General features: G+C 38.0%; 1 protein-coding gene across 3 annotated transcripts in view; it reads right to left on the bottom strand.

Annotated features, from left to right (window-relative positions):
- Nucleotides 1-16,619, bottom strand: part of LOC122671490 (rab3 GTPase-activating protein catalytic subunit) — an 83,708-nt gene that overhangs the window by 21,222 nt on the left and 45,867 nt on the right. For all 3 annotated transcript variants that reach the window (XM_043868754.1, XM_043868737.1, XM_043868746.1), the window contains exons 16-18: nucleotides 5,059-5,233; nucleotides 4,886-4,957; nucleotides 1,839-1,878 (exon numbers count right to left, since the gene is read on the bottom strand). In XM_043868754.1, coding sequence (XP_043724689.1) covers nucleotides 1,839-1,878; nucleotides 4,886-4,957; nucleotides 5,059-5,233 — 287 coding nt within the window. The remainder of the gene's footprint in view (nucleotides 1-1,838; nucleotides 1,879-4,885; nucleotides 4,958-5,058; nucleotides 5,234-16,619) is intronic.

The following is a 16,619-nucleotide window of genomic DNA, read 5'->3' as shown; positions in this document are numbered from 1 at the left end:
AAGGGCAAGCCTGCCAAGCGCTCCCACAATCCATATGATAGTGATGTGCTTATGAGTGGCATGGAGTCACTTAGCATTAGTTCTGATTATGCTGGTGCTTCATTAGGCCATGGGCATTATGCATCGTTCTTCTTGGCTATGGACATGGGGCTTCGTAGGGTATGGAAGTTATGGATACGGAGAGAATCAAGCACAATCACAACCTAGTCTTGTCGTGACATTAGCCACTCCGAGCAGACACACGATTCTACTATGAGTGGGAGAGTCACTACCATCGATATTTTGACTGGGCTCGATGTTGTGCTTATGTTCGGACAGATACACAACATCATCCTAGTCGCTCCTATTGTTAAAGACCCTTACGGACATGACTTTGATCCACCCCGACATTCTTCATGGCAATAGAGTGACTCTATATGTAAAGAATTTCATCATTTAATCTTTTATAACAATTTCAAAGTGCTGCACTTGTCTGGTTATTGATTATTCACAATTCTTAGTATATATGCATGATATATGACACAAATTGCTTGTTTATATTGTTTTTTGTGTCCAAAAGTGTATTTTCATGTGTATTTTGATCATTTTCATGCGTTTCTGCACCGATCGATACGTATCTCCGATATGATACGATACGATACGATACGTCTCTTAAAATCGCCTGACCGATACGATACCCGATACCGAGACTTAAATCCTTGATAACAACAAAACCGAAAGAATTTAATACCCAACAGTTTGAGATGGAAAGAGGGAGGGAGTTTTCAGATTTCTAATCCTCTTCCCGCGGCGTCACTGCCAAACTCAAAGTTGACCGCTGGTGTTGCTCGGCTCCACAGATGGAGGAGGGAGAGCACGAGAAAAGGAGTCGAAGGAGTGGGGGACTAAGCGAGGAGGATTGGAGGAATAAGGGTTTTGGGGGAATTGGCGAAGAAGGAATTAGAATTTAGGGAATAAGAGAATGAAGATTTGGGGGGTGGTTAGTCGAACAATCAAAGATGGGTAAGTGTACATTTTTTCATTTAAAAAAAAGGTGATGTGTTTTAAACGGTTACTTAAACCGAACCCATTGTTTGCCATATCTATCAGCTCAAAACAGCAAATGGCGAATTAATTCAGGTACGCTGTTCTGCTCGCCTTTTAACTAACAAAGCTCCTGCCTAGTCTTGCTGTGCTCTAATTTGGGCTTATCCACTATGAACCATGCCACTTAATGGCATTTAGTTGCTTCTTTCTAGTCTTCCTATAAGAAGTACTCATAGAGTATCTCCACATTCTTAGCACCATATGTTGGCTCAATACATAAATAGGGGAAATTAGTCCAGTGGCTGACTAGAAGAAATGATCTAGTTCTGCCCTGCTTCATCCTGGGTGTTTTGGTTTTGCAGGTCAGATTCAAGTAATCCAAAACCATACGAAACCCACCATACTGCCATCCCTTTACTAACCTCCATCATTGGATCCTAAAGGTATTGCTTGATGAACCGGCCCAAGATCGTAGCACAAGAAAGTTGGTCAATATCATATAGACTAAGGTCATGGCTTTGTGACTTTCATCCATTACATGTAATCCATCAGGCAGTTTTCTGTCTGAAACATTTCATAATTTCCTGCAAATCATTCATACAATAATACCAAATCTGCTCAGCCGCATTATGCATACTCATTCACACATCTCCCGGTTAATGAGTGTTCTTTTCCGACTACCCAGAATGACAATACTGGATTATATTTCATTCTTGTCTTAACAAAAAGTTATACAAAAAAATACCAAAAATAAATTAAAAGGATAACCAGTGAGTAAGGAAAGCATCAAATCAAGAATTCAAGCTTATTACCTGAAGACAATATATCTCTCTCCAATTGCGCAGAGAAGCTCTGTAATGAAAAAATGTAGGTTAGTCAAAAAAGGAAAAATGCACAAGAATTTATCCGGTGACCTTTCAACTGAAAACCATAGTAGGAAGTATAAGTAATACAATTCAGATACAATAATATCAAAATCCAACATATACATGACAAATGATGTTACAAAATAGTTGTCCAAATAACTACTTAGCATGTAATTGCCACCGATATGGAAAAAATTAAATGCAAAGTACCAGAAATCAGTGGAAAGTAGATCATAGTTCTCTCAGCTTATGAAAGCTAGTACGTTCATTAATTTCAAATGCCATTACATTTTATGAGTGTACCAAAATGACTTCCCTTTTCCTTGTTACTCAGTCCCAAATTATTTGTCCAGTATTCAAACAAAGTAATGGGCTTTTAATGAATTCACTACCAGATGCAGGAGCTGTTCCATGAGCCGGGCCAAACCCGTTGGGGGATCCATATGAAGATGAACTGGGTCCAATTAAGTTTTGGGTTTAGTACGAAATTTTTGTTTTATTAGTTAGGTTTATCTGAAACTGGGTCGATTAGGAGTTTGAGTTATTAATAATTTCCTTTTATTGCTATTGATAGAGTTTTAGATAGGACTTTATTTCAGTTACCAGTCTTAGGTGAGAGTCTTTATTTATTTCTTTAAATACAAGGTTGTAACCTGCAGTTTCAGATTTGAATAATGAAAATTTTGGGTTTTGTTACCAGATTGGTACAAATCAGTTGGTGCGACCCCTTCTCCCTATTTCTCTCTCCCTTCCCTGATATTTCCTTCTTCCTTCTTATTTCTGTTCTTTTCCCATTACTGTTCTGCCCTAACGACACCAGTAGCACTCTTTGCAGGATATCGATCTTTATTCCCTCTCTCTCTTTAAACCTCTCTCATCTTTCTCTACTCCTCCATCTTCATCATTATTTTTCTCACGTCCCTTTTTGCCAAACTGAACCAAAACCAGCTTTGTTGGTTACTTTATCCCTGAACTATTGTGCTTAGTATTCTGGGTATAAGTTCCCCATCTGTAGGCATACCTACCCGTTGGGTTTCGTCTTCAAAGAATATCCCTATTGTGAGAGTCTAACCTGCAACCATAACCAGAACCATACCTTCCGCCCCTTGTGATTTCAGGATATCAATCTGACTAAATTACCTGGCCTTCGGGGTTGCTGTTGTTTGGAGTTGACAGCCCAGGAATTCAGGAGCTTATCCTTAAATTCCCAAGGAAATCAAAGTCTTGGTTAGGGTGCCGTAGCAATTGCTTTGTCTTCCGCTGGGTTTCTTTCCCATATCGTGAGGTTGAAGAAGATGGTGACAACTTTCTAACTGTCACCATATCTCTCCCTTTTCTTAAATTACCCTTATGTTTCCTATTATTCAAAGCCAGTACATCCCCTATAATTACTTCCAAATCTGTCCCTATCTAATATATAGTAATCCACTTTGTGTCCCTTCTTCTATACATGCCTAATTACCCCTTGGAATTTCTGATATATTACGATACTGTCATCCTATTATAAACTTCTGTTTATTTACAATTCTGCCATTGATTATATAAACTTCCACATATTTACAAAATTGTCATCATTCCTTACTATTTGGCTATTGCATGTTTTAGTGGGCCCACAAGCAATCCGATTTGGGTCTTCTGAACCCTGGAACTGCATTACTACCATATTTTGTATTTTGAAAACTAAGAAGAATCTCCATATGGAAAAAAAGTAGGGAGGGAAATATTGGAAAATAAGTGGGTCTATAATACTTCGACAACTCTTCAAATTTTGGATATTGTCAAACAGGATAGCCATTATGGAGGGAGAACAAAAAATATCATTTGCATACACATTTGGGGTCTGCCCACTAGTAATCACGTGAATCTACGCAGCAAAGCACTTCAAAAACTACAATGCAAGTCATTGTAAATCAACATTCAACAGGCCAAAATTATCTAGCATAATACGATTTGAATGGTAAGGGGCACTTTCTGGAGTCTATCAGTGATTTTGGAAATAGGTAAACAGCAGAAAGTGAGAATACAGGCTAAAATATTCATGGGAAATGAGAAGTAATACGCAATGTGGTTGCAAAGAAAAACGATAGTAGAAACGAAAATGAAACAATGACAAAAGCAAAAGAGAAACAACAGAGAAATCCTTAATCTTTCTTGCATGATAAATATAAGTGCAGCATTCTCCAATATGTAATGCATTCATCAAAAGGCTAGAATCACCTCATCAAAGAGACTAGCTTTTCCTCTAGATTGATATCTTGTTCAACCATTCTCCAATACTGGTTCAGTGAGATAAACAGCTCTTTTGCTACAATTGAAGCCTCGAGGAGGCAAGAGATGGCAATTCTGAACCTAACCTGGCTTAAACCATCCAAACCTAGCCCATTTTAAACCCGATTATTAAACAGGTACGGTCCCTCTGGACCCAGCAGTTATTGCACCCATGCTCAACCCACTCGATTATACATTTATACCCACTAGATAAGGTTGCAACTGTTAGTTGAGCTATTGCAAGATTGCGGGTTCGAAACATGGAAAAAAGTTGGAAACAGACTCTCTGTGAAGAGGAGATAAGGCTGCGTACATTTGCCCCTCCCAGACCCTGCAGTAGCAGGAGCCTCGTGCACTGAGATGCTCTTTTTTTTTTTAAACCCACTAGATAAGGTGACAATTGTTCAAAAGGCTTTGATTAACTTTGAGTTAGCTTCAAATTTGCCTGAACCTGCCAAATTACAAATGGTTTGGGTTCAGGTAGACGTCTCATAATGCATATTACAATCAGGTAACAGAAATTCTATCAGAATAATCAAATATCCAGAAACACCAATGCATCTAATATTTACTGAATTATGATACCTAGTCTCTTATTATGTCGTAATAGCGGGATAACCTTAGAAATAGACACCACACTTCTGATTAATTCATATACTAGGATAATTAAGTCACATGAAATTTAAGAAATTGATAATCCAAATGGTAAGAGAGACTATTCTTACAAATGCACCACCAAGGGCTTCAACTGCACGGAGTCTTTCTTCATGCATATCTTCCGTCATAATTGGAGGATCCTATAATTTTTTTACAAGAAAATAATGAGATATATGATGATATATTATAGATATTATGAAGAATAGAACATAAGATATAATGGTCCAGAATGTAATAAAACCTGGGTAGAAGGCGCATGCATCATCTGGTGTGAGTTCAAAAGCATCATTGACCCCACAACACCAGATGATCCCCTCCTGATCTGATCAGGTTGTGGACATGCAGATCCCACTGCATTTCCAGGCTCAATACAAGATCTTTGAACACTTGAATCAGAACCATCTCTTCTTAATGAGCTGCAGAGAAGAAAAAAACATAAAAGTTTGAATGTCAAAAAATTCATGGGAATTGAATCTTCAAGGTTTTAGAAGTCAAAACAAAGAAAGGAAACTATTAAGGATAGGTTAATCAGACCAAAGAAGCACAACATAGATATAGTGACCATGCAACGACACCAATATGGTTTTCCAAGAAACATAAAGTCGCCCACATAAGTAGACTCCGAACGGGTTTGCAACCTTGCCAGCCAAGCCACGCAACATCATTATTAGGAGAAACCAATACCGAAGGACATAGTCTCCATCCTCTGATAAAAACAAGCTTGATAGTGCACGCAAACATGAGGCATAGGGTCAGAGATGAGCCAACCCAGCCCGCAAGTTTTCAGGTCAGGTCTGGGCTTGGACCCAGAAGATAGCAGAGGCAGGCCAAGCTCTGATTCAGTGGCCCATAAAGGGTTTTATCAACCACAATACCACATAACATTATAGGTGCTATTAATATAGGATGGGTCAAACAATATTACAAGCTACGCCCTTAAAGCTGCAATGTTTATGCTTTTTAAATGGGTCGATTTATACCATATGTTCATTCTTCATAGTTAGACAGGTGGCTGGGACAATGTCAGCCTGAGTGCAGCTCATAACTTTTGGGGCTGGGTTGAGCCAGACAAATCAAGCTAATTCCAGGGCAGACCTGGCCAAGTTACATCAAGGCACAACATTGTAACCCCAGAAGTGTTGCCTTTTCTCTCTTCATATGTTTTCATGTGCAAAGAGAATGGGGAATTGGTGGACGTTTCTTAAGTATTCCTTTTCCAAAAGGATATGATTCCATTTCCATTTTGTGTTTAACCTGGATTGGAATTTTTCCAAATGATGGGTGGGGCTCTTGGGGTTCTGGCAGCAGACCTCATTTGGAGGAAGATGGAAATTTCTGCCATAAGCTACTCTCTTGGCAGGTTTGTGGTGTATTTGGTTAAAGAAATGCTAGACTGTTCCCGAATGAGTTTGCTTCAGAAATGGTGGTGATTGGAATGGTGAAGTGAAGGTACATTAGGTCAAATATTCCAAGGAAAAGAAAAAACAATTCCTTAGACCCCTTCCAAATGGGTTGGACAAACTGAATTTTGACGGGTCTTTGATAAGCAAACCAGGGCCATCTAAGATGGGAGGTGTCATCAGACTGTCATAAGGAGCAGTATTTAAGGCATGGTGTTCTGAAGGAGCAGTATTGAAAGCATATTTGGTTGGTGAAGGGAAATCATCAGAGCAGATTTTGTAACACCCCGTATGCATGTCATGATTATTATTTTATTGTTATTTTAGATATGCTTGAATATTTAATGTCTTTGTGAATATTTAAATAATATTTGCATTATAGTGGGTGTGCATTACTGTTTTTATTATTATTTTAATGATTTTATATGCATTATTTTACTAATATAAATAAGCAGTGGCATGGTTGTAATTTTCAGCATGGACAATGGCATTGTAAAATGAGTTATGTTAATGTATTAAATTCTGTTTTAATCATTTTTTTTATTATTTTACTGGGAAGTGTATTATTCTATATTAATTGAGTAACATAGCATTTTATATTATTGTAATGCAAAGCATATTATTTTATTATTTTTCATATAAGTCTTACATATTATAAGATTTTATTGTAATATTATAATATACTAAGGTCATGTGTACACTATGGTATGTATGTGCGTGCGTGTGTGTGTGTGTGTGTGTGTGTGTGTGTATATACATACATATAGTTATATAGTTATATAGTTATAGTTATATACTAAATGAATAGAGCTTTGGTGGGCTTATGTCATCAACCACTATACCATGATGTTAGTGGAAGCTGAAGTGGCAGCATGAGGATAGTGGGGTTTAGGAGGTGGAGCTTGTCCATTAGAGGCTGGTGGGTGGCATTAGGTGGTTTAGCTACCTAGCATGTGGTGTTGAGGTGTTCAACAGCTGAGTAATTGGACACTAATGATGCTTTGACTGAGGTAATGATGGTTACGTGTGTTATATAATCAATGTTACTTGGGATTATTAAATCTGGGTTAGGAATGGAATTTGTATATAGTTGGGGAAGTTAGAAGATGATGTGGAGTGCAGAACTCAATTCTGAAACTCTGTTTTAGAGGTATGTTAACCCAGAATTTTAATGCTGGGACTTGGATTTTGTTTAGGATTTTGATATTAACAAGGCTGCCATATGATTTGAGGGGTTTGTCTTAACCTATGAGATCCGGAGATGAGCAATGAAGGGTTTGAAGTTTTAATTCGAAAGAAAACAAAGAAGATTTGAAGAATTGAATCAAGAGGATACCATGAATTAAGTGCGACTAAAGTGAATCTGTCAACAATTAAGAGGAAATCGAACTGGGTTGCAGCTGGTTAATGAAGGTAAGTATGAACAAATTTTTAGTTGGATGAATTAATGATAAGAGTGTTGATTCAATGAGGTAATTAGTCTATTGATTAAAATTGAAGGATCATACATCATTTGAGGCTAAGGTTGAGTATTTAAACTGCTGGAATATAGGAGTTGCAGAGAGGTTTCAAAGCTTACAATGAAACAAGGTAAGTCGCTGAATTTAAAGATTGTCATTTTAATTTGGAATCTGATATATGGCTAATCTAATATTAGAATTAATAATAAAAATGTGTTTTTTTTAAGGAAGTAAGTACTGATGTCGGACAAAACATGAAGAAAAAGAGTCCAAAACACTGTTCACGTGAACAGTGTCACAGCCCCTTATTTTGCCTTGGTGGAATATTATTAGAAGATCCTATGGGGCCCAAGACCAGATCATGTGAAGACTTTTTAGAAGGGTCCATTTTGTCTATGTGTGCGAATTTAAAAGTTTAGTTTAGTTTCTAATTTTACATTTAGAAAGTAGGCTTAAGTTTCTATTTTAATTAGACTTAGTTTCTAATTTTTTACCTTGCATGTTGCCTGAACTATAAAGCCTAGTTTCTATTGTCATTAGGTTTCTATTTTTAGTAGTTTCTATTTTCCTTTAACTTGAGGTGTAAGCATAGCCCTGTATTAATTGTAAGGCTATTGTAGCCATTCCCCACGATTTTAAGCAGATGAATGAATATGAGTTTGCCTTGAGTGCAACTGAGTTTTTTATCCTTGTGTGGATGAACGGTTGAGAAACCTGGCTCTGATACCAAATAATGTAGAAGGGGTTCTTACTTGAACCCCTTCTCCATTAAGTACCCTAATCAAAGGGTCTTGGGAGATTGATAAGGTGTTAGAAACTATTGGAAGATTCGTGTAATTAGCTCGAGTTAATCGATTGCTGTAAGAAAGGTGATGTAGTCCTAGATTGGTAGATAATCCAACTACGAGCCAGTAACCAGGATCTGCTATGAACTGGTAAATCGGGTAGGTCAAAATTGGGGTTTTGGTCAAATTAGGGTTAGGGTTTAATGGAACCTAGGGTTTGATGGTAGGGTTAGGCTAAGTTGATGCAGGGGAATCTATCAGTGAAGGCTACGTTAAGTTTTAATGAGGGGAAAGTATGCTGGAATTGAATTGCAGCAATTTAGGGTAAGGTTTCTAGGTTTCTGGAGAGAGAATAATGATGGAATCTAGGGTTTAGGGTTGTCTGTTGGGGCTCTAACAAAGATCGAGTTTCCCACGAGGTGTGAGGGAGATTCGGTCCAAGTTTGGGTGGATTTTGATAGTCTGACGTGAAGTTATGGTGAAATCACATATTTAGAAAGTAGAAGAATGAAAATAGAAACTTAGGTCGTGTTTGGTTGAAGGTGTCAGACGAGTCAAATTCTGATTTTGGATCTGCTTTATACGAATCTGTTTCATGTGAATTTGTAGTTGAGAAAAAAAAAAAACTGTTTGGTTACCCTGAGTCTGTTAGATGGAATCATCCTGAATCCATGTATAAAACTGTTTGGTTACCCTAAGTCTTCAACCAACCAAAGAGATTAACGTAGATAAGAAGCAGAGAGAGAGAGAGAGAGAGAGAGAGAGCACATCAATCCATTTCTCACTCACACAAGTAGAGTAAACAAGAATGTCTGTAGATCGAATGGAACATAAAACCAAAAAGAGAATCAGAACCCACCGGAACAGCAAACCCAATTTTTCGGGTTTTATCCTTAATGGAAAAAATTAGGAGTTTTTCATAATGGAAGTTTTAAAAAAAATTTGGGGGGGGGGGGGGGGATGGGAGTAGAAGAAGATGAAGATGAAGTTACCTACTGGTTATTCGGTTTGCAAATAGAGAAGAAAGGGCTTGGATTCACAAGCAAGCTTGAACACAGAGGAGGAGGTTGCTAGCGAGAGAGGAATCTCCAGGAGGTACGCAGGTGAGCTTGAATGATGTAAAGAGGAGGTTGCAGACAAGCTTGAAAGCCTTGATCCGGAGTTTGAAGGCGATCTCTTGAGGTTAGGGTGATAGATTCCTGGAGAGGTTGAAGGAGACCTACGCGAACGACGGGTTTTGGAAAGTTTCGGTCTCGATAGGTGGACTTGTGTGGCTTCCTGGCTGAATTCACCCCTTGGGGTGAATTTTATTGGTTTCTCAATTTAACCTTAAATGTGGACTCGCATGGATCTGAGGATTCGAACACGGTGTTCCGTGTTCCGAGAAACCAAACAGGACCAAAAAAAAAACAGAATCCAGACTCGACAGGATCTGACTCGTCCGACACCTTCAACCAAACACGACCTTAGGGTTTCAGACAAACCAGTAACCAATTGAATATCAGATCTAAAATGAGAAGACAAGATAATGCTTGCAGGCTGTGCTCCAAACCCAGATTGAATAACTTGAAATAAAACTTAGAAGTTGCAGCAGCAGTGCTTTGAATGACAGGCAGATCGAGCTTCAATGGAGAAACCCAAATTCCCAACAGAACTGTGATCTAAATCTGCTGCAAACAGTGATCGAATAACCCTCTTGGATGGCATAAACTTGCTATCAGATCTGTTGTTGATGTTCTTGAACCAGCAAAGAATTAAAATTGAGCAGTACACCAACATAGAGTGAACAGTACTTTGAAGAAGAAAGAGAAGAAGAATGGAGAGGGAGGGGATCGAGTATAAGGATGGGAGTCTCACCCTTCCATTCACAATTGCACTAAAGAAAATTCTGTATTTATTAATTCGTGGGGGGTTTCAAAAGCTCTTACATATTTATAGTATCATGGCTGAATAGCAAGAAAAAAAAAACTTAAACTAGGACTCAAAATAGAACTAGGACTCCTAATTAGGATTCAAAAGTTAAACTAAGAATCCAATTAGGATTACAACTTCAAATAAAAGACCAAGTAATAACCTAATCCCACGATTTTTGCTGGTGTAGGGAAGAACCCTACACCTACCTTATACCAACACTACTGCTGGTGTAGGGAAGAATCCCTACACCTGTGGCTGGTTTTAGGCAGCCGATTTACATCACAAGGTGAGCGAAACATGACTCTGTATTATATTACAATGTATGAAACTATGAACGCTCGCTGCTCGCTGGCTCGTTCAGGCACTTGCTCATGAACTCGCTGCTTCGCCAGAAGCGACTAGTCGCCACCTTTCCTCCGCCGAAAGATGCTTAGCCAGAAGTGACGAAGGGGAGGGGATGGGGAAGGCTGACGACTACATGAGGGGAAAGCAGTTGTAGAAGCTTTGCCCCTTGCTTTACAGAGATCCCCTTATTAACTTCTCAGATCCTATTTCCTTCACCGTCATTGAACTGACATTATGGCGAAGAAAACAACCACGGTAACCGAAGGGTTGAGGACCTGGTTATTCGATATATTTGTTGACTCTGTATTATATTACAATGTATGAAACTATGAATGCTATGTGATAAAAGTGAATTAATACTGTTTGATTTTTGAGTGTTATTGCATTTACTAATTTGAATGCTACAGAAGTTAGTAACTTAGTATATGGATGATTAATGATGTAGCTTATGGAAAGGTTATATGAATTGATAGAATGCATATGTTGGAAGAATGTGGAATGAGTTTTGTTATGTGCTATGCAAATGACCTATGTATTTTTTGGGAATGATGTTATATGCTATGTCTAATGAAAGTAAGAAATGAATATGAAATGAAAGAGAAAGAAAGAGGAGGAAGAAAAAAAAAACCATGAATGAAAAAGAAGCATGTATGCATGGTTATGGTAATGTGTAAAATACCCTGTGGCTACCACCCTTTTCCAGTAGGGGGTTACATACTGGACAAGGGCCTTATGATGAGTAGGACCACATCCATCCCAGGGCTTCAGTGCTTGGAACAAGGTGTAGATGTGGCCTACTTATGTAACTAGTGCTTACCCTCCCCAGGGCTCCAGTGCCTAGAACAAGGAGATAGTAAGACTAGTAGATGTTGTGATCTAGAGCTTGTCCTCCCCCAAGGCTCCGGTGCCTAGATACATGGGAGTAGATAAGTCTAGAATGATGTTTAAATAGACGAGAGGTCCTCCCCCAGGGCTCCGATGCCTGGACACATGGGAGTAGAGTGCATCTATAATACTCACCGTATCATCCTCCTAAGGGTTGCAGTGCTTGGGAACACGAATAGAATAATGATACGAGGTCGACTACCACCCTCAACAGATTGTGCACTACGGTAGTTCACTAAATGGCCAAGACCAGACCTAACTAAATAAAGAATGAAACTCTATGCTTTGTCATTTGTCTCTACTCTATTTATTGGTTTGAATGCTTTTGTATATATGATCATGTGTACCTCACTGGGCGTAAGCTCCCCCTATATGAGTTGATGATTTTTAGATGAAGAGAATGGAGAGAAGAATTTACAACTACAGGATTCGAGGGTGGAGAGCCTGGTTTGGGATTTAGAATATCTGGAAGCTATTTTGAGGACAACACTTATTTTGGACTCTTAATAGTATGTGGATGATGGAACAGATGTATATGTTTGTATGTAACTTAAACAGCTATGTAATTAATCTTTTTGACATGTACCAGACTCTAAATATTTATAGCCACCAGTGTATAAATAAACTTGTGAATGTTTTGTATATATAATGTTTCTAAAACTCGGGTTTCGACAAAGTTTCGAACCGAGATATGGTCAAAACCTGTGCTTTTTCCCCCAACCAACTCGAGCTGATGGTTTGGAGGCCCAGAAATGCTTTTTTTTTATCCGATTTTTTGTATACAGCCTATTATTGACATTCTAAACACAATGCATGAACTATATAAAAAAACACTCAAAATGGTATTTGTGGTTTTTTACCCATGTTTACTAGTGTACACACAGTGTACTGAGAATCATAGCTGCCAAGACAGACATTTATTTATGCCTAATATCATTTAAGTAAACTTATGATTTTATTCATAAATGAGCAAATACCCCCTATTTGAATCCAATAATAAAAATAGTTAAAAAATAAAATTCCAAAAGGATAAAAAGTTAACCCCCCAGTTCAAGAATAAAAACTGGATTCTCGGCAGTAGGTGAAATTTTCAACTTTCTAATGCTGGAGTTTTTCTCAAAACTATAAATTCCATAAATCTTAATATGGTAAAACATTGCTAAAAACCAAAAGTGCGGTAAAATATTCATTTCTTTTGATGTTTAATAAAGTATTTTCATTCAGAGCCATTTTGATAGCATGCACGCACACCAAAGTTGTCAAGGCGTTGCCTAGTCGATAACGCCTAGGCGCCTTGCTCTTGCCTTGAATTTTGATGTCGCCTAGTCGGTGCCTTATTGGTGTCGACTTGCTTTTAACCTGCTCGCACGCCTAGATTCGCCTAGGCGCCTTAACAACTATGGCGCACACCAAATTAACTTTGACCAGAACATAACTCATTCAATATAAATCAGATTTAAGCAATCTTGGATTTGTTACAAAGTTTTGTAACAAATCCAAGATTGCTTAAATCTGATTTATATTGAAGGAGTTATGTTCCGGTCAAAGTGAATTTGGTATGCGCAAATGCTGTCAAAATGGCTCTGAATGAAAATAATTTATTAAATGTCAAAATAAATGAATATTTTACCGCACTTTTGGTTTTTAGCAATGTTTTACCATATTAAGATTTATGGAATTTATAGAATTGAGAAAAACCCCAACATTAGAAAATATAAAAATTGCAGTTACGGCCGAAAATCCAATTTTTGTTCCTGAACTGAGAGGTTGACTTTTTATCCTTTTGGAATTTATTTTTTAACTATTTTTATTGGATTCAAATAGGGGGGTATTTGCTTATTTATGAATAATATCTTAAGTAAATATTCATATACTTAAATGGTATTAGGCATAAATAAGTGCTTGGCCTAGTTTCTAGCATAATAAGTGCTTGTCCTGGTTCCCATCTAGGTTTCCTCAAGTTTCGATGGGGTAAGTGACACTTATATAGGTATTCAGGTCAAAACTGGCAAAATATGGTCGAAACATGGTCGAAACCGGCAAAATATGGTCGAAACATGGTTGAAACCATGTCAAAACCATGAACTATTAAAAACTCCCTACTTAACTCGTCTCAGTTTCTTGCGAAACCAAGGTATCTCGGTGGTTTCGGTCAATTTCAACCGAGTTCTTTTTCCATGCCGCAGGCAGTGGAGGGGTGCTTAAGCGCTTAGGCGACAAGGCGCCCAAGTGTTATTTGTTATTTTCTGTCTTTTCTAACATTATTTAGTATACTACAGTATATACCTTATATCATCAAAAATCCACAATAAGCAACATCAAGTCATCACAAATCGACATTAAGCCACATTAAGTCACATCAAGTCATCAAAAATCAATATTAAGCCACATCAAGCCATTAAAAATCAGAATAGAACTAGAAGACTGCAAAACTGAAGAAGCAAGCTATTGGAAGTTTGAAACAATCAAAACAAACATTTGGTTTATACTGTTCTTGGAATTGGTCATTTTCCTGGTATGCCTAGTCTCACATTTGGTTTGTACTGTTCTTAGAACATATGATCTTATCTATAAGTAATTAAACTGCTCTCAATTTTGAGAAATGTTCTTATTCTCTAAGAAGTTTGACTGGTCAAATGAATTTATTTTTACATGAGAATTTTTGTTTTAGAAAGAGCACAAAACAAGTTTTACAACAAATCCAAGATTGCTTAAATTTGATTTATATTGAAGGAGTTATGTTCCAATCAAACTTTATTTGGTGTGCGTAAATGCTGTCAAAATCGTTCTGAATGAAAATATTTTTTAGATATCAAAACAAATGAATATTTTACCGCTCTTTTGGTTTTTAGCAATGTTTTAACATATTAAGATTTATGGAATTTTAACCCCAGCATTAGAAGATTGAAAATTTCACCTACCGCTGAAAATTCTGTTTTTGTTCTTGAACTGGGGGATTGACATTTTATCCTTTTGATTTTTTTTAACTATTTTTATTGGATTAAAAAAAGGGGGTATATGCTTATTTAGAAATAACATGTTAAGTAAAATGAAATAACAAATATAAAAACATTTACTTAAATGATATTTGCATAAATAAGGGCCAAACCTGTTTTGATACCACTAAGGTAATAGTTGCCTAGACACCCAAAAATCCGCCTTGACCAAAGCAAGGCGACACCAAGTAGGCGACCAAGGTGCCCAAGTCGGCCAAAGCGCCTAGACGCTTAGGCGACGCCTTGACAACTATGTTATACGATGCCTTGAAAACTAAGCAGAAGAAATTTTATTGATATAGAAAAAGAGAAAAGGAAAGGAACAATCGAATAGAGGAAAAGACAAAGCCCATGACAACTAATACCAATTTGATGGCGGATCCTAAGGGATTTGCACATCAGGATCAATTCTGGAGGGCAACCAAATCAAAATCAGGCTGTGTAGGACCAAAGTAGGGTAGGCTAATAAGACTTGAAGATGAAGGGTGAGGCTTTGAAGAGAAGAAGAAAGCAGACGTATTTGAAGGTGGAACGTGAAGAGTCAGGTTGTGCATTATGAAGGGTTGTTGATGGTAGATGGATAGTTGGATAGGTGCAGCCTAGAGTCCCACTGGTTGCCAACCGTCAGAGTCCCACCGAGGTCACGATCGAAGGAGTCCCACCTTGATCCCGCTTGAGTCTCACAAACCTTTTTGCACCTCACAAGGAAAAACTCTCACAAAAGGAGCAGTCATATTTCATATTTTTCTTGGATGATTGAGAGCTCACCAATGATTTTAATTTATAGATGAAGGAAGCTGAACCTCAATTGATTACATCCTAGTCAACATTTGCAATTCCCAAACAAAGGGAAGAATTCCCAAGGCTGGATACATGAACAACTAAAACATTAAATGGTGTTTTGGAATTCCCAAGAGATGGGGGGAGGCTTCCAAACACAATAACTACTTCTAGGAAAAACACAAACAAAGAGGCCTTGAGAAGTTGAAGAGTCCAACAACTCATTCATCACATAAGGAGCCTTGGGGAGAGAAAGATTCAAACATCCATAGCCCATAAATTGGGAGGTGAAGGGGCTGGCTAGGCTGGAATTTAAAGGGTGTCAGGTCACGTTGCACCAGCCAGGGGGCTGACCCTTGGTCCTCTTTGCTTGCAATGCTCCTACATCACTTTTAACATCCACCATATCATTTTTTAAATCCTTATCCACTCCTATGCCCAATCCACTTCTATTATTTTTATCCCCCCGTATACCAAAGTTTAAAGTCATCCAACTCCTTAGCTTTTTTACCCTTCCATCTAGTCTCTTGAATACAAGCTATGTTAATCCTCCTCCTCATAACATCTATCAATTCTAGGCTCTTACCCGTCAAGGATCCTATGTTCCAAGATGCTAATCTAACCCTATGCTTTTGGAGTAGCATCTTTACCCACACTTGTTCATAGTACGAGTACTCTTAAGTCTTACCTACTTTTCACTGCATCCGGGTGCCAACGCGGCGCGACACTTCTAGGGGGCGCAATAGCTAACCCTTGCTTACTATTTACTACACTCAGGTCAAAGTGTATCGCATTGCTTCAAGGGGACGCCCTAGCATAAGGTCAAAAATATAAGGTTCTAGGATCCATATAAAAATGGTTTGGCTAAAGGTTTTTTGGTGCCAGCTGCCTACGTGACGCACCAACGCTCCTCCTTTATCTGGGCTTGGGACTAGTAGAAAAAACACTGGCAGAATTCTATTTCACTCATTAATAACATTGTTATTTCTTGAAATAGCAAATGATATGAACGAGAGAAGCCAAATAGCTAGACCATAATTAATGAACCAGACGTATTTACCAATGGATGTTCTACACCTAAAAGTATCACACAGCTAACCTAATGATTTACAGATTCTAAAATTAAATAGTTAATCAACCTGTTTGTCTCCCTGATGTAGATCAAAAGCTGAAGAAGAAGAGGCCAAACACTGTTCACGTGAACAGTATCACAGCCCTTATTTTTGGCTTGGTGAGA

The sequence above is a fragment of the Telopea speciosissima genome, chromosome 1 (assembly GCF_018873765.1).
Source record: "Telopea speciosissima isolate NSW1024214 ecotype Mountain lineage chromosome 1, Tspe_v1, whole genome shotgun sequence".
NCBI classification, from domain to species: Eukaryota; Viridiplantae; Streptophyta; class Magnoliopsida; order Proteales; family Proteaceae; genus Telopea; species Telopea speciosissima.
This window is presented reverse-complemented; position numbering and strand designations above follow the sequence as displayed.